This window comes from Nematolebias whitei, chromosome 13 (assembly GCF_014905685.2).
Source record: "Nematolebias whitei isolate Nwh7 chromosome 13, NemWhi1, whole genome shotgun sequence".
Taxonomy (NCBI): Eukaryota; Metazoa; Chordata; class Actinopteri; order Cyprinodontiformes; family Rivulidae; genus Nematolebias; species Nematolebias whitei.
In genome coordinates this window covers 26680236-26698382 of record NC_056510.1, presented here as the reverse complement: position 1 = coordinate 26698382, position 18147 = coordinate 26680236, and the positions used below count along the sequence as shown (strand labels likewise).

Here is an 18147-nt window from a genome sequence, read left to right as displayed (position 1 = left end):
TTTATTCTTGTACTTTTCTGCCTTTTTATTCTTTTATGTGCTTTCCCCTGTTTCTGGCTGTTTTATTGATGATCTGTCTTTTCCAAAGGTAATAAACTGCCTTTAAACCGAACACTGCTGCTCTCTGACAGACACGAGTTCAGCTCGACTTAAAAAAAAAAATCCTGACTTAAACCTGGTGGACATTTGTCAGCAGGCACTAAATAAAACTATGCTAACATATTATATAAAGTGCAGTCTTTCCAGTATCTAAAATGTAATTCCATTTAACCTAAATTTTAACAAATCTCCTTTGTCAAAGAAAATTCTTGTGGAACTGCTGACAGGACATCAACAACTCTGCGCAAGCTTCAGAATTGTTTTAAATTTTCTGCAAACACTGTCAAAAGTCTAAAAATGCAATGAAAACTAAAGGGATGTCCACAAATAATATTTAGGAATTAATTATTTTCTATGACAAAAGTCAAGAACCAGAACCAGAGATTTCAAATGTTTATTTTAATTAAGCCCATTAAACCAAAATTAATCACTGATGATTATTTTATTATGAAAGAAAAAAAGATTAAAACTTCTTTACTCTTAAAACATGTTTGAATTTCTCAATATCTCAAAAATCTGGCGATTTTGAACATTTAAATTGCAACTTTGTAGAGAGCTTCTGCCAGTATGATGGTAAGAAGAAAGTCAGCAGTAGCAGGACACTTTATAAAGATATATAGTAGTAATATTAGTATATATTGAGGCAGCACCGTGGTGTAGTTGGTGCAGCGGCTGCCTCTCAGTGAGAAGGTTGCCGGATCAAATCCCAGTTGGGGGGCCTTTCTGGGTGGAGTTCGCATGTTCTGTCCATGCATGCGTGGGTTTTCTCAGGTACTCCAGTTCCAAATCAGTTCTTCTCATCCCGAACATTTCTTTTTTTTTTTTGTTGAACTTGTGTTAACCTGCATATGACAAATAAACATCCTAACAAACATCACTTTTCTTTAGTGAACAATGCAAAACTTGTTGTGTGTAAGATGTTTCTGAAAGTTATATCAAATAACCACTTCTGGTTTCGTTTCCCTGCTGTTCCAGATTTGCAGAATGGAAGCTGCAGAAGTATTAGTTCAGGAAAAAAGAAAACCTTCACTTTTTATTACATTCCTTTCTAAGTAACGTGAGAACCCCTGGAGAGAAGTGTCACCTGGAAGCACTCAGCTCCTGCAGGCCGACCCTCGTGCATCCTTCAACCGAGTGCAGCGTCTTCCGTTCTCTCTGACTGCTCTGCTGCGTTCACCTCAGCAGACATGTTCATGACCAGGCCTGTCCTATAGGTAGCCTTCACTGCTGTGTTTCAAGCCAACCTCCTGTTGGAATCTCACAAGTAGACTTTTAACACGTGCAAACAGAGCACATCCGTCCAAAACAATCAATCATCATGATCAACAATCAGATGGTTTAGGCCAGATGGCCAACTTGCTCCTCACAGAAACAGCCAACCAAGGCCAAAGTGGTTCAGAAAAGGGATGTAACCAACCTTCTTACAGATGTCATTTTACGCAATCCAGCACTTTAAAGGGATTTTTATGTAAAAATTAACTAGTTTATTCTGATGCTGCAGATTGGATTAGGATTAACTGTAACTCTGTCCTTTGTTTCTACTCTGCCTGCTCTTTATGGAAAACTACTTAGGATGCCAAAATTCCTTCAATGGGAAAAAAAAAAAAAAAGCCCATCGTTGCGGTCTTGCCTGTAGGCTCAGAGGTGAAAGACTTTCCACTGCCACAGGCCAGTTTCCACATAAAGTCTGGGTTCCCTCCCACCTTTTCCTCTGGTCCCAGAGCAGTTTTGTGCACAGTTGCTGTCTTTGACTGAGCGGGTCCAACATGGCATCCCAGCAGCTCTGGTTGAAGTTAATGGGGGTGGCTGTGCTGCTGACACTAACAGCTCTTACAGGTAAGCACACCGTTTTCCTTCTGCATGGGTTTTGTTGTTTACCAGACATTAGTCACATCCAGTCCAAGCCTGTTTTAATGTGTTAGTGTTTTCCTGTGGATGGTCGTCTCAGCGAGTCCGAACTGGAGATTTATCTGTTTTTAGCACAAGAACTGAATTAAAAGGGATTTAAATTTTATTTTTTAAAGATATCCTGCTCATTTATCTAGTTTCTAATGGAACCACAAATTCATCTTTAAATAAGTTAAAGAAAATGCAAAACCAAATTAAAAATATTTACTTCTTCAACCCTTTATGAATGTATTTTCACTTCATTTTGGAGGATCATTTAAAATTACATTGCTTTACATTTTAGTTTGTTAATTAAAACAAACTTACTTTAAACATCCCGTTGTGATCAGAGTTCAACTAGATAAATAAGAATGAAAAGTTTTAAGGTTAACTCTCAGAGCTCATGCGTCTCAGACAAAGGGAATGTTTTTCCAACACAACCTGGTGTTTGCACAGGAAGACTGAGATGAGACGTGCAGAACTAAACACTTCAGCCTCCGTGCACGGTTTTCTTCAGAGCAAGTCAGATAAAAATTAAAAAATCTGTTTTTTTTTTGCAAACATTTTCCAATTCACCATGTAAATAATTTATTGTGGGTAAAAAGTTTCTTTACCTAACGTGGTGCAGTTTGAACTAATCTACGTGGTTTCTCATGTTTTATGGGTTTGCAAAGTTTTAAGCTGGGATTAAGACAAAGATGTGCACTTTTTAAAAAGTTTCTGGTATATAATTAAAAAAATAAGAAAAAAACAGGTGTATTATCTCAGTGATTCTTCGGAAGCTCTAAAGGTTTATAAAATGCATGTTTTAAAAGTTAAATGTTGCCTTTAGGTGTTTTAATTCCAGGAGCAGAAGTCAAACTCGTGCTAGATGATCCAACATGTCTGAGCGGTTCATAAAATGTTAGCATAACGAAAAGTATTTCAGTAACATACGCTTTGACCCTCAGGAGACACGGTTCTGGCATCAGAGCCTTAAAGCTCTGAGCCTAAAGTTCATGATTTATTCTTCTGAAGACAGTTTTAAAGGCTAAATGCTTCATCAATGACATTTAATTTACAAAAAAAAAAAGCATTAAAAAAATCAAGGATTCACGCAGCTAGAGGGAAAATTACATCACATTTAATTCAATGTTATTATTATTATTATAAACTTCAAACAGCATGAGAAGTTCTCTGAAAAACTTCATAGACATCCCCTCCTGAGTGTAAAAAGCTCATTTTTCAGCAAAAAAAACAACCCAGGAATGATTTTCTCAGATCGCTTTAAAGACTCTTCTAATCAACCCGATTGTTAGAATGAGTTTTTATCAAATCCTTCAGAGCCGAGTATCTAATCAATTTAATTTAAACTCTGTTTGAAGAAACAGACTGTTGGATTGGTCAAAAAAAAAAAAGAAGAAGATAATAATAATAATGCAAAGATGGAGAGATCCATGCAGGCAGAGTCATGAACTGAACCCCCTCCAGAACCCAGGAAGGGAACATAAGAACCGTTTCAGGGGTTGTTGAAAACGATCCTCACATTATGCAGATGTTCAGTATTACAGATGAGACATTTTGACTGCAGATGCTGAAAATAATTGCTTGTATAAAATGTGATGTTTATTTGTAAATCAACGTTTCCAAGTTTGGTCCATGAATATATTCGCAGCAGGGTATCTGCGAGTGGAGGAACGAGATAAATGGAAACCTGTGCAGATTTTTTCTGCGCTCAGGGTCTTAACCTGCTGGTAAACCAAGTGGACCTGCAGGCCCACCACCAACCTAAAATCAAAAATCCACCCAAGAAGGCTGCATTTTAAGCACACTTGTCCCATTTTCTCCCAGTACACACACATCTGTTGGTCGGTGTTGTTGCTCCATGTGGCCCGGGGTCACTGTTGAGTCTCAGACTTGTCATCTAAACGTGCCTGGTCCTCTCTCTGCTCCTCCTCCTCCAATCCTCTCCTGCTCCACCTGCGTGAGCCGCTCCTCGTGATCCTCTCCCTCAGATTGTGGAGGAGTCGGTGAACATCTGTCTGCAGGTTCATCTGCTCTGACAACTGGTTTAAAAAATTCTGCCAGCTTCAGTTTCCTCTCCAGCAACACTTACAATCTGACAAGTTACAAAACAGTAATGTTTTCAGCTCGTCATGTGACCTCAAAATGATCCCCACCCCCAAACGATGTAGGCCCCTGGGCTTCGGCCCAGGTAAGTCTGTGTATCAAGGCGGCCCTGCCTGCGCGTAAAGTCAATCAATAAAAACGTCATAAAGAAAATGCCAAGTCAATAAATCCAGCTGCTGATGCAGTGGTTCGGTCTGAGCAGAACCGTCAGCGTTGGTTATTTGTGAAGAGCCGAGCTGTTAAAGCTGCACGGCTTTAAAAAACCTACAACTAATCAAAGAAAGGTCACGTCTGCTCAAATTTAGTCCTGAACTTCCTCAGTTGTTCAGCTGGATTATGTTGTTACAATGAAATATGTGTTCGTAAATTACAGATTATACAGATTATACTTTCTGTATATCAGGAGGTTTATTTCCACTGATTATTCCTAAATTAAAATATTCCTCTTTAGTCCTATCCTGTTAACTAAACACTGTGAAAACAATTTGTTCACAAGCAGGTTTAAAAAAAAAAAAACAAGCAGATTTTGAAGCAAATCGGTGCGCTTTGATAAATTCTTTCAGTTTTGTGTTTTAAATGTTAGAAAAAAAAAATAGAAAAAAGCTCAGAGTACCTGAAGAGTTGCAATAAAAATAATTTAAAAAATCCTGATGCAACAAAGTACACTGTCCTTGGGAAGTCTGAAACGACCGCAGGAAGAAAAACATCAATAATATAAATATAATAACAGAACCTTAATTTCTTGGATGCAAACTGGGATCTTTTCTTCTAGCCACACTTAATCCTCTGATTTCACATTGACATCTATATTTAAAACTCTGAACAAACTAGTCTGGTTTATAAAACTCAAATTTAAGTAAAACTACTGAGCAGCCTAAAAATTAGCTTTAGTTTTTTGAATAAAAATATGACTGGAGGTTTGATGAAACATCTATGTTAAGATTTATTAATAAAACAGTTGTGGAAACAGTTTTTTTGTTTTATAGAGCTGACTATATTAGTGTTTTAGTTATATTCGATCCATACAAGTTTTATAAATTGCCTGAAATTTAAGATCTTGGGGAAAAAAAGGAGGGTTCTTGGAAAGGTTATAAACAAAAAACATCATACTTGCTGCAGATGGCTCTTTAAAAGAGCTCCGCTTGGAGGAACAGAGTGGATCAATCTGCAGCTTAAACAAGTTACAGCTGAAAACATGTAAACAATTCAGATGCAGTTTATAACACAGTCAGTTTGGTGTTACATGGGCGATTACCTTCAGTGGTCAGTGTCGTTGTCTTGTAATCCTGTGGTTGCGAGTTCGAGCCCAGGCTGCGTTAGGAAGAGCATCTGGTGACAATCAATTGCCAAAACTTTCATGCGAGTTCGCTCGCCGTCTTAAGAAGGGAGCAGCCGAAAGAAAATTTTATTTGCAAAAGCAGCTGTAGCACTTCTGGTGCAGCTTGAGAACTTTCAGCAGAAATATAATCTTTTGGACAGAATAACTGACGATGTAAAAAGTTTTTAAATTATTATTTTTTTGCATTATATGCTACACATCTTTCTAAAGTGAAGCACAGATGGAAACAATGCATTTGGTCCCGTCAATCAGTTCATAAATTACTTCTACAAATTGAGGTGGTTAAAAAAAACTTATTGTCCTTAACCTTCACAGAGTCCTCTTTAAAAAAACTTCTGAAATATCCCTTTAAGAAGAACGTTTGGGCTCATTGTTTGTTTTGACCCGTACAGATGTTTCCAGTGACAGCCGTTTGCTCAAGATCTTAAAGAAACGAGACGGTAACAACTAAAATTATACTCATCACAATAAAAGTTTCAGCCTTTTTTAACTTTCTGCACCGATGGTTAATTTTTCCATCCAGTGGCTGAAACTGGTAACGTCCCATCGAAGTCTGCTGTTGCCATTCCTGCACCCAAAGCCCAAGAGTTCCTGGCAAAGCTGAGCAGAACCAAGAGGAACCTTTGGGATCGCAGCAGGCCCGACGTCCAGCAGTGGATTATGCAGTTCATGCACATGGGATATGATGAGGCGGTGAGTTCTGCCCCTCCATGGGGAGTTCAGGAAACAAGCTGAAATAAATATAGCAGGCTTTAACTGCCCTGAATCATCATCAAAAGCTTGTTTTAATCAAACTTATCACTTTTGTAATAAAAGAGATTTAAATTGTGTTTTATGATTAATACGTTTTTTTTTGTTTTTGTTTCTGAAAGTGATTGTTAATTTCTTTGAGGGGACAAGATGATATCTGGGGGGTTTAGATTCAGCAAATAAAATCACATCCAAACCACATTCTGAAAACTGAAAGAAAAAGTAAAAAAAAAACAATAATTAATTCTTTAGTTTTTATCTCAACAGTAAAAAATCAAAATAAAGTGGAGTACGCAAATATCTGCTCTGGTGCTTTAGATGCTCTTCTAAAGGCACCTTGTATCCCCCACACATTACTGGGGTGTTTGAATAATAATTGAAAACATGATTTTGTCTTTCACACATTTAAATTCGCGTCCCGAGCCAGATTAGAACTTTTCCAGGTCTTTTCTTGTCAAACGTTCACTGAGGACAGAAAGGAGAGCAACGAACAGGAAGCAGAAAATATGATGACATGAGTTACAGCAGAATTTCTCCAACGTTGCTCTACGTGACACCTTGAGCATATGCCATTTCACTGCTGCTTCTTTAAAAGGCCAAAGCTGTCAGTTGATTGGCCTTTTCAACGTCTGGCTTTCATTCGTAGCTGCTGTCAGTCTTATCGGCTGCTTGTTTTTCACTCTGAGATTTGTGAGTTTTCAAACGTGTCTGCGATGTTTTCTCGTCTCTAGAGGTTGGAGACTGACCTGCAGTACTGGATGGACCATGCACGCGCCAATGACCAGGGACGGCAGCATCACTACGATGAAAACTCCCCCATTGGCCCCCGTGACTCCTCGTCTTACAGACACGGAGCGAACGTCAACTACGACTATTATTAACTCCAAAATCCCCCCCCACACACACACTCAGTATGTTGCCATCACTCGGGAGGAAATTAAATTGACTTGTTAAGTAATGCAATGTGATGGTTTCTTTTTTACACCTGACAAACCCTTCACAAGTGTTCCTTCTTATTTATCTTGACCCACATGTGTGAACTCCAGTCTATTTGAAACTGAACTAATTAAATCAGCTTCAAACCTACGCCTGGTCTCTGACAATGATGTCATTCTACGCTGCCTTTACAGCCACAAATATTACATTTACCATCCATTTCATTCACAAACTAGTAGAAATATTTTATTAAAATATCATTTTCACATCAATAGAATAGCTCACATCCTCACGTGACATTTCACAAACAGAATGGCTTTGAAAACCTTAATTATGACGCAACAGTTCTTGACGATTTGTCTGAGGCCTGCTGTGCACTGCAGGGTACAACCATCAGAGAGCTGGGAGTCACTGACAACAGAACATCCAGTGGAAAGCAACAAACCAAGGCAGCTCATCTCTGGACACAATACAACAACAAAAAAATGATTCAAAAACCCAAAACATGGCTGCTCCGTCTTAGCTGCAGGTTTCTCACTGAGGTGCATTAAATAGCAAAAACACATAGGCTGGATTTCAGCTTTAAGTCTGTAGCCTATGCTTCAGTTAAAAAAAAAAGGCCTCACCACAACACAGCTGCAGCTCCATAACAAGGCAACACTAGCTTTAAAAAGACGAGGTTAAAGAAAAACCGGCCTTCATCTTTGATTTTTGTCTTTAAAACAGAACTGTTCCCAAAAGTGCGCTACTCAGCAGAGCACTCCGAAGAGTTGCTCTGCGTTGAGTTGCTCTGCGTTGAGTTGCTCTGCGTCGAGTCTTATGTCTCGGTTTTGTAGAGAAGTGCGGACTTGTGTCGTCTCAGTTGTGTCTGGGTCTGCCTTTCTTCATGCGGGCGGCTTTGGGTTTGGGGATGTACTGGTTGTTGGCCTGGTGCTCCAGCTCTCTGCTGAAGTACTGAATAGTTTTATTTAAACCTTCCTCCAGTGGCACCTGTTAACACAAGAAGCAAAACAACTAAACAAAACTCCCACAACACCAGTATAACCTGTGAGCTGCTATAGAGTCCAAACGTGAGGTAGAAGCTGGTTCAGATAATGAAAAATGTGTCCAGTGTGGACTTAATCCCTCATCTCCTAAAGTTTTATTGTCCTTAAAGCAAACCACAAAACTAACCCCGTGTATAAAAACAGAAGCATTTTATTTTCTTCATCTATATACAAACCGAATTCCAAAAAAGTTGGGACACTAAACAAATTGTGAATAAAAACTGAATGCAATGATGTGGAGGTGCCAACATCTAATATTTTATTCAGAATAGAACACAAACCACAGATCAAAAGTTTAAACTGAGAGAATGTATCATTTTAAGGGAAAAATCAGTTTCCAAATTTCATGGCGTCAACAAATCCCAAAAAAGTTGGGACAAGTCCATTTTTACCACTGTGTGACATCCCCCCTTCTTCTTACAACACTCAGACGTCTGGAGACAGAGGAGACCAGTTTCTCAAGTTTAGAAATAGGAATGCTCTTCCATTCATGTCTAATACAGGCCTCTAACTGTTCAATCGTCTTGGGCCTTCTTTGTCGCACCTTCCTCTTTATGATGCGCCAAATGTTCTCTATAGGTGAAAGATCTGGACTGCAGGCTGGCCATTTCAGTACCCGGATCCTTCTCCTACGTAGCCATGATGTTGTGATTGCTGCAGAATGTGGTCTGGCATTATCTTGTTGAAAAATGCAGGGTCTTCCCTGAAAGAGATGACGTCTAGATGGGAGCATATGTTGTTCTAGAACCTGAACATAGTTCTCTGCATTAATGGTGCCTTTCCAGACATGCAAGCTGCCCATGCCACAAGCGCTCATGCAACCCCATACCATCAGTGATGCAGGCTTCTGAACGGAGCGTTGATAACAACTTGGGCTATCCTTGTCCTCTCTGGTCCGGATGACATGGCGTCCCAGTGTTCCATAAAGAACTTCAAATCGTGACTCATCTGACCACAGAACAGTCTTCCATTTTGCCACACTCCATTTTAAATGACCCCTGGCCCAGTGCAAACGTCTGAGCTTGTGGAGCTTGCTTAGAAATGGCTTCCTCTTTGCACTGTAGAGTTTCAGCTGGCAACGGCGGATGGCACGGTGGATTGTGTTCACTGACAATGCTTTCTGGAAGTATTCCTGAGCCCATTCTGTCATTTCCTTGACAGTGGCATTCCTGTTTGAGGTGCAGTGACGTTTAAGGGCCCGGAGATCACGAGCATCCACTAGAGTTTTGTAGAGTGCATGGGTGGCATGCCGGGGCCTCTCCGGGTCTGTGGTGTGGGGCTTTCATTGGTGTGCTGGGCCGGCCTTACTCAGCTGCTGCTCCCTGCTGCTCTGGCCCCTGGCCTGGGGCCGGCTTGCGGTCACTGTTGGGTGTGTGGGGCGCATGGACGGCCCGACAGAGGCTCTGTCAGGCTGTCTCTGTGTTCCTGTTTGTCTCAGGTTGGGTTTTAGGTGGTCCCCTCTCTTGGATCAGTTTTGACCCCCATTCGTGCTCCCCTCCAGTGGTGGGGCCCCCTGCCGCCGGTGCATTGGCAGCTCTCAGCAGCTGGGGCTGGGTGGTGGGGTGTGTGCGGGCCTGCCCTGGTGGCTGCCTGCGGGGGCCTGGGTGCCCTGGCTCTGTTGGGTGGTGGTATGACCTCGGGACTCGGGGCTTGGTGTCCATGGCCGGATCCACTCTGGAGGGGCGGGTTGCCGGCGGGGCCTGTTGACTCGTCGCTACGACCTCCTGGGGTTTCTGCATTGTGGTTACTGGGGATCGCCAAGGGCTTCCCTTTGCTTCTCTCTCTGAGGGGTGCGGGTGTCCCTGTTGGGGGACTCCTGGAGTTCCGGGCTTGGGGGCCGCTGTGTGTCTGTGGTTCCGGTCTTCCCTGTGTTACCTTCGTGTCCTGTGGGGATGGGTTTATGAGTCCCCACATCCACTATTGAACATTTTTAAGGAGAAACCTTAGTGATAATCATGCTCACACAGGTGTTTAGATTCAGGTGGTTATCAGATAGATACTCAGTTGGGTTGTGGTGGCCATCAAATATATCTTGTATTACCATGTACTGTATAAAATACTTTCTAATGATGTTATAAGTATCATTATACATGTTGTTTGTTGTTGTGGTTTCTCTTTTTTTTCCTCTCTCTTTCCGCAGGTCTAGAAGCAGACTTCAATGATGTTGATTTGTGTTCTCTTTATCCCTCTCTCTCTCCTCTATTCCTATCTCCTTCTTTACATTTTAACTCTTCTCTCACTTTCCTGCTTTGTTATGTTCTTTGTTTTCTGTCCCCGTGTCCATTACGTCTGGAACAAATCCAAAGCATATTCTAATAAAATTTAATTTATATATCAAGTGGAGCATTAAGGCCAGCCATAATGCTCTGCTTCTGAAAGTAAATCTGTTGGGCATCACTTTGACACTCAGACAATAATTCTAAGTGTCACAATGCTGGACAGGACAAGGGGGAAAAAAAAAAAAGTAGGGGGGATGCCACACAATGGTAAAAATGGACTTGTCCCAACTTTTTTGGGAATTGTTGATGCCATGAAATTTGGAAACAACAGATTTTTCCCTTAAAATTATACATTCTCTCAGTTTAAACTTTTGATCTGTGATTTGTGTTCTATTCTGAATAAAATATTAGATGTTGGCACCTCCACATCATTGCATTCAGTTTTTATTCACAATTTGTTTAGTGTCCCAACTTTTTTGGAATCCGGTTTGTATATTGCGATACATATTTCTATGTTTAGTGTGTGTTTTTCTTAAGCATGTTTTTGCACTGAAAAAAAAGGAGTGGCTCTTAATTTCATTGTACTTGCGTATAATGACAATAAAGGGATTCTGATTCTGATGATGCTCTCACTACAGGTAAGATATTGATTACTGATAAGTCCATAGAACACTTCTTTAAAATATATGTTTCTTTTGTCTGCAGATGAGAAATGTGTGTGATATTTTAGAAAGATTAATGCCATTACACAGCTGGAGCAACAACTGGATTTTCTACTCATAAAAAAGAGCAGCTGCAACTAAATCTATTCGGAGTGCCTTATTTTTAATGCTTTAATGCTACAAATAGAATGAGGAAACTAAACCATCAGTTACTAAATATATATATAGCACAGCCCGAAGAGGAGACGAGGGTCCCCCTTCCCATGGGCTCACCACCAGTGGGAGGGGCCAAAGGGGTCGGGTGTAATGTGGGATGGGTGGTGGCCGAGGACGGGGACCCTGGCGGTCTGATCCTCGGCTACAGAAGCTGGCTATTGGGACATGGAATGTCACCTCAGTGGTGGGGAAGGAGCCTGAGCTGGTGTGTGAGGTTGAGAGGTTCTGGCTAGAAATAGTCGGACTCACCTCTACGCCTGGCTCTGGAACCAGTTTCCTTGAGAGGGGTTGGACACTCTTCCACTCTGGAGTTGCCCCTGGTGAGAGGCGCCGAGCAGGAGTAGGCATACTTATTGCCCCCCATCTTGGTGCCTGTGTGTTGGGGTTCACCACGGTGAATGAGAGGGTAGCCTCCCTCCGCCTTCGTGTGGGGGGGACGGGTTATGACTGTCGTTTGTGCTTATGCACCAAACGGCAGTTAAGATTATCCACCCTTTTTAGAGTCCTTGGAGGTGGTACTGGAAAGTGCACCTCCTGGGGACTCCCTTGTTCTGCTGGGGGACTTCAATGCTCACGTGGGCAATGACAGTGAGACCTGGAGGGGTGTGGTTGGGAGAACCCTGATCTGAACCCGAGTGATGTTCTGTTGTTGGACTTCTGTGCTCGTCATGGATTGTCCATAACGAACACCTTGTTCAAGCATAAGGGTGTCCATATGTGCTCTTGGCACCAGGACACCCTAGGCCGCAGTTCGATGATCGACTTTGTCGTCGTCTCATCTGATCTGTGGCCACATGTCTTGGACACTCGTGTGAAGAGAGGGGCGGAGCTGTCCACTGATCACTACCTGGGGGTGAGTTGGCTCAGATGGTGGGGGAGGATGCCGGTCAGACCTGGCAGACCCAAACGTATTGTGAGGGTTTGATGGGAACGTTTGGCAGAGTCTCCTGTGAGACGGAGCGTTAACTTCCACCTCCGAGAGAACTTCGAACATGTTCCGGGGGAGGTGGGAGACATTGAGTCCGTGTGGGCCATGTTCCGTGCCTCTATTGTCGAGGAGGCTTACCGGAGCTGCGGCCGCAAGGTTGTCGGTGCCTGTCGCGGCGGCAACCCTTGAACCCGGTGGTGGACACCGTCGGTGAGGGATGTTGACAGGCTGAAGAAGGAGTCCTATTGGGCCTTTTTGGCCTGTGGGACCCCGGAAGCAGCTGATGGGTACAGGCAGTCCAAGCGACATGCGGCTCGGGTGGTCGTTGAGGCAAAAACTCGGGCATGGGAGGAGTTCAGAGAGGCCATGGAGAATGACTTCCGCACGGCTTCGAGGCGATTCTGGTCCACCGTCTGGCGTCTCAGGGGGGGAAAGCGGTACACCACCAACACTGTTTATAGTGGGGGTGGTGTGCTGCTGACCTCAACTCGGGATGTCGTGGGTCGGTGGGCAGAGTACTTTGAAGACCTCCTCAATCCCACCGGCACGTCTTCCATTGAGGAAGCGGAGCCTGGGGACTCTGGGTCGGGCCCTCCAATCTCTGGTGCTGAGGTCACCGAGTTGGTTAAAAAGCTCCTCGGTGGCAGGGCCCCAGGGGTGGATGAGATTCTCCCGGAGTTCCTTAAGGCTCTGGATGTTGTAGGGTTGTGTTGGCTTACGCGACTCTGCAATATTGCGTGGACATCGGGGGAAGTTCCCCTGGATTGGCAGACCGGGGTGGTGGTCCCCCTATTCAAAAAGGGGGACCGTAGAGTGTGTTCCAACTGTAGGGGGATCACGCTCTTAAGCCTCCCTGGTAAGGTCTATTCGGGGGTTCTGGAGAGGAGGGTACGTTGGATAGTCGAACCTCGGATTCAGCAGGAGCAGTGCGGTTTTCGTCCTGGTCGTGGAACACTGGACCAGCTCTACACTCTCAGCAGGGTCCTGGAGGGTCCGTGGGAGTTTGCGCAATCGGTCTACGTGTGCTTTGTGGACTTGGAGAAGGCATTCGACCGTGTCCCTCGGGGAACCCTGTGGGGGGTACTCTGGGAGTATGGGGTAACGGGCCCTTTGATACGGGCCGTTAGGTCCCTGTATGACCAGTGTCAGAGCCTGGTCCACATTGCCGGCAGTAAGTCGGGCTTGTTCCTGGTGAGAGTTGGACTCCGTCAAGGTTGCCCTTTGTCACCGATTCCGTTCATAACTTTTATGGACAGAATTTCTAGGCGCAGCCAAGGTGTTGAGGGGATACGTTTTGGTGGCTTTAGGATTGCGTCTCTGCTTTTTGCAGATGATGAGGTTCTATTGGCTTCATCAGATCGTGATCTACAGCTTTCGCTGGAGCGGTTCGCAGCCGAGTGCGACACGGCCGGGATGAAGATCAGTTCCTCCAAATCCGAGGCCATGGTCTTGAGCCGGAAAAGGGTAGAGTGCCCTCTCCGGGTCAGGGAGGAGGTCCTGTCCCAAGTGGAGGAGTTCAAGTATCTTGGGGTCTTGTTCACGAATGAGGGAAAGATGGAACGTGAGATCGATAAGCGGATAGGTGCAGCGTCTGCAGTGAAGCTGCAGTAAATAAAAATGTATTATAGTAAACTTAGGATTTTGATGTTTTATCTTTATACAAATTTAGCTGTAAAAACATAAAAAACACTGTCTAGTTTGGCCAACTAAATGCCCCACATCTTTCATTATTTGAGTTTTTAAAGTATTTTTCATTTTTACAATGAATTACAAGTGCAGATGAAACGAAGCATTGGGATGATTGCCGTGCATCACACATACCACTGGCTCCCAGCCGAGCATCATCTTTGCTTTTCTTATGTCAGGTCTTCTCCTCTGGGGATCGTCCTGGGCTTCTGACAAAAACTGGATCTGGCTTCGGCTCCCTACAAGAGCAGAACATGCTGATATGATTCTCTTCGCTCCATCTGTTTACTTCTCCTGTAGTGCTGCGTTTGCTGGAACTAATAAAAGTTTCTGAAAGCATTTCCAAGACTATAAATGCGATTTATCACATAAAAATTTGTCCATGAAATCGGAACAGATCCAACTGAACTCAGGTATTTTAACCTTTTGCAGAACATTCAGAGCCCGTTTTGTACTTTGAAGTGCTGAAACCTCTGCTCTGAAGGTTGGAGCAGAGATAAACATGCTGCCTTACCAACAAGACTTTTGATGAGGCGGGCAAACTCCAGTATGGTGTGTTCTTCTGGGTTCCCCTGCAACGCCACAATCACTTTCATTACATCAGTGTAAACAAGAAACATTTACAATTCCTCACTTTTAATTTGCCTCTTTGTGCAGAGCTCATTTTCTATCAGTTTGTTCAACAATACAAAGTGCAGCAAACTCACCAGATTGACCGGACTGCTGATGTTACTGTTCATCAGCAACACGAGGCCGTTTACCAGGTCACTGGGGAAAAAGGGGGACTTAAATTATGTTTTTATATTTATGTTGATTCTAAAACAATAGTTTAACCATTTTCCCATTAGAACAAAACAACCCAACCAATACAAACTGTGGAGTTGACATCAATATAGCACTTTTTTTCCATTTGCAAATAAATAATTATTTAATACAAAGATGGTCATATGTGCATGTAACTTCTAACTAATACACCAGCTGGGATTGGTTTACTTTCTATCAACTAATACTGAGGAAAATATTTAATGTAGTTTGAATCAAATCAAATATAATCGACATCACCGTGCAGTTTGAACAGCTCGACTTTCACCTACAATCTGCATGATATTCAGAGATAACTCTTTGAATTAAATGGATTTTGACACGACTAACAAGTTAAGAGTTAGTCCAAGTTAAGATCAAAGTGAGCTGCAGTCATCTTTAAACTCCTCCGCTCTCAAAAATGTAATCTCTGCTCATGCAAATGCTTCCTTTAAATAAACCTTTAATTAATTTAACATTACAGTTATTTTAATGGAAATAAGTTGGCGATGCTGGACGAGCAAGAAGTGCTACAGCTAGCTGCTGCTGCCACTATTTGTGCTAGCAAAAAAAACAAAACAAAAAAAAAAAACACAGGTTTCCATCTAAATAAACATTTCATGAGAAACTCACAGCAAATTAAAAGTTTAAGGATTAGAAATTGCATGAATTGCCAAGAATATTTTAATATTTGTTTGTTTCAAGATGATAGCGATCCACTTTGATCTTGGTCTTGCTCAAACTGGCTGTCTGATCAGAATTAAGCTATTTCTCCAAAAATTCGGTCATTCAAAAAACTTTACGACAACTCGCATCTTATTTGTTCATAATCTTTTAGTAAAACCCCACTTAAAATGATTTGAACCATCCCTTTAAGAAGGCTTGAAAAAAGTGTTCTGCTTTGATTAATCTCTTCCTGCCAAAACAACAGAGTGTGGGATCAGATTTTATTAGTCCTTTAAGGCTCTATAAAACAGAAAGAAGTGTTTATTTTTTTTGCCTTTTCCTCAGAAATTATTTTGTTTTTGTGTTATTTCTGTCGGACAAATGACACAAGGATGGGCAGAGAGCTGAAGGCGCTCCACATAAATGTTATCAGTAACTAAAAATAAGTGTTTCCCATAAAACTGACAGAATGAATAAAACAGTAATATAACCAGTATTCATGTAAAGGTCTCAGGTACGACACAGTTTCTACTAATCAGTCCAATATGTTCTCTCACCCCTCACAGGGAACAATTAAAACTAGACACTGAACTCAGAATTAAAAAAACGGACCGTGTACTCTGACCTTCGAGTCACATACTTTTACCATCCTAAACTTGACTGCAGAACAGATTCCTTCAGTCAAGCACAACTAATTTATTCTTAAGAGACTATTGAAAATAAAACCACTGTAACTACTTGTGATGCACTCAGTTCAGATGTTTAAGGCAAGTTTTCCTGCAAACTTTTACTGTTTTAATATTACAAAGTATGGAGGCTGTTTAAACACCAAAGGGGTTATTATTATGTTCCTTGGTTGATGTTTCACTCTGAACGTTGAAAACTCTTGATCGACAGAATCAGAGACTGAAGAGAAAATGTGAAGGCTTTGTGTGAATTAGATATATATATATATACATATATATATATATATATATACATATATATATATATATATATATATATATCTGAGCAATCACAACAGCTGCGTAATCAATTTTACAAATGACTCAAAGGCTGCACAAAAGAAATGGCAGCCAACTGTTTGAACGGGCACGACTAAACAATATACTAAAATAAAAGACCATGCTCAAGATTTATAATTTTAAATCAGGTTGGATGTCCTTTTCAAAGTGGCATAGTTTGAATGTTAAAACTATAAATTCCCACTTGTGGCAGAACAAGAACTGCTTGAGCAAAGCACTCATTTTCTTATTTTACACACAGCAGGACTTTCAAACAAATCTGTGACAGAAATTTTAATATCTACAAGTGCACTCCTAACAATACAGTATAGGGTTTGTTCAATTCAACAGAAATGCCTTTACTGAACACCAAAATACACAAAACATTAAACTGCTGAATAGTTTTTAAATTAAATAAACAAACTTAGTAATGTTTGTTCAGGTTGGGCTTAGATCTGAGTGTTTCTACGGGTCAGCAGTGAAAGAAATTGTGTTTTTCCAAAACTGTTCAAGATTTTTGAGAGTTGAACTTAGGGAAAAGTGCTCTCAATAACTATTTACACAAACTAATGCCACATCAGGGAGCAGTAGCATGGTTCAAAGAGATGGAGATCATCAAATGTCTCATTTCTCTGTCAAACTGAAATAGATCACAATATCATCAAAAAATACAACCTAATAACAGCTGTTTGAATCTGGAAAAGCCTTATACCAAAGACATTATAAGAATATAACCCCCCTTCCCCCATACAACACACTCATTTGGTTTATAAACACGAATAAATACATTAAAATAATAAATAAAAACTACAACAACTGTACTTTACTGGAGTGAGTCTTTGAAATATGAGATTATCAAATTAATTAACAAAAAGTACCAATTAAAGTATAAGACGGTGGCAACTGACTCTTAACATAATTTATGAATTCTAGTAACTATTTTATTACCAGTAAATATGTTTTTAAACTATGGTAGTTAATAGCGTTTTAGAATATCAAAAAATTTACTACTAAAACTTACCTTACATACTGGAAAGCTCTAGTTTGGGAACCAGCCCCATATACCTACAAAAACAACATATGCATTATTACTGCCGTCTTAAAAGATGTATTTTCAGAAAATAACAACCTGTTTGATGGGCAAAGTAGTTAAGAACAAATAAGGAGAATAAAATTTTACAAGCTCTACTATTAAATTCAAGAACCAAGTCAAAACCAGTAATTTGAACCAATAAACGTTTTCATGAGCATCTCAAATACACACACACAAAAAAATGTTAAAACATACAGTGAGAGGTTCTCCTTGTAGAGCCTGAAGGATGAAATTACTGACAACACGTCCATCATTCATGTGCATCCGGGAACCAAATGTGTTGAAGATTCTGGCCACTCTCACCTCCACTCCTTCCTGCAACAACATAACACCACTAATAAGTCCCATGAGCTCCACTCCTGAACAATGCAGGCGCTCTTTGATAAAGAAAAACAACCTTCTGTTGCCAAACATCGTAGAGGCAAAAAAAGCCAAATTAGGTTATATAAGAAAAAGTTTAGAATTTAAGACTAAGACTTAACTATATTATGTATAATTTTTTTTATCCCACCCCATTCTGGCAAGGGTTAATTTTTTTGTGTGTGTATTTAAAAAAAAACAACAAAAAAAAGCCTACTGATTATTTGCACAGTAGTCCATTTATTGCAGGGGATCTGTACCCTGAAACCCCACGATAATACAAGTAGTATATATAATATATACTGTACATATATATATACATATACATATATTATATATATATATA

At 41.2% G+C, this 18147-nt stretch overlaps 2 protein-coding genes across 2 annotated transcripts in view; one reads left to right on the top strand and one right to left on the bottom strand.

Annotated features, from left to right (window-relative positions):
• The first annotated feature begins 1834 nt into the window (after positions 1–1834).
• On the top strand, positions 1835–7142 carry ecrg4a (ECRG4 augurin precursor a). Its single transcript, XM_037686536.1, has 4 exons — positions 1835–1935; positions 5827–5874; positions 5958–6127; positions 6916–7142. Exons 1-4 carry the CDS (start codon positions 1866–1868, stop codon positions 7063–7065), a joined length of 438 nt encoding a protein of 145 aa, XP_037542464.1. The 5' UTR covers positions 1835–1865; the 3' UTR covers positions 7066–7142.
• Positions 7143–7339: 197 nt separating this feature from the next.
• The window catches only part of uxs1 (UDP-glucuronate decarboxylase 1), a gene marked incomplete in the record, with an annotated part of 59246 nt that continues 48438 nt past the window's right edge, over positions 7340–18147 (bottom strand). The window contains 6 exon segments of the mRNA XM_037686535.1: positions 7340–8110; positions 14013–14116; positions 14392–14449; positions 14585–14645; positions 17370–17413; positions 17637–17756. Coding sequence (XP_037542463.1) covers positions 7979–8110; positions 14013–14116; positions 14392–14449; positions 14585–14645; positions 17370–17413; positions 17637–17756 — 519 coding nt within the window.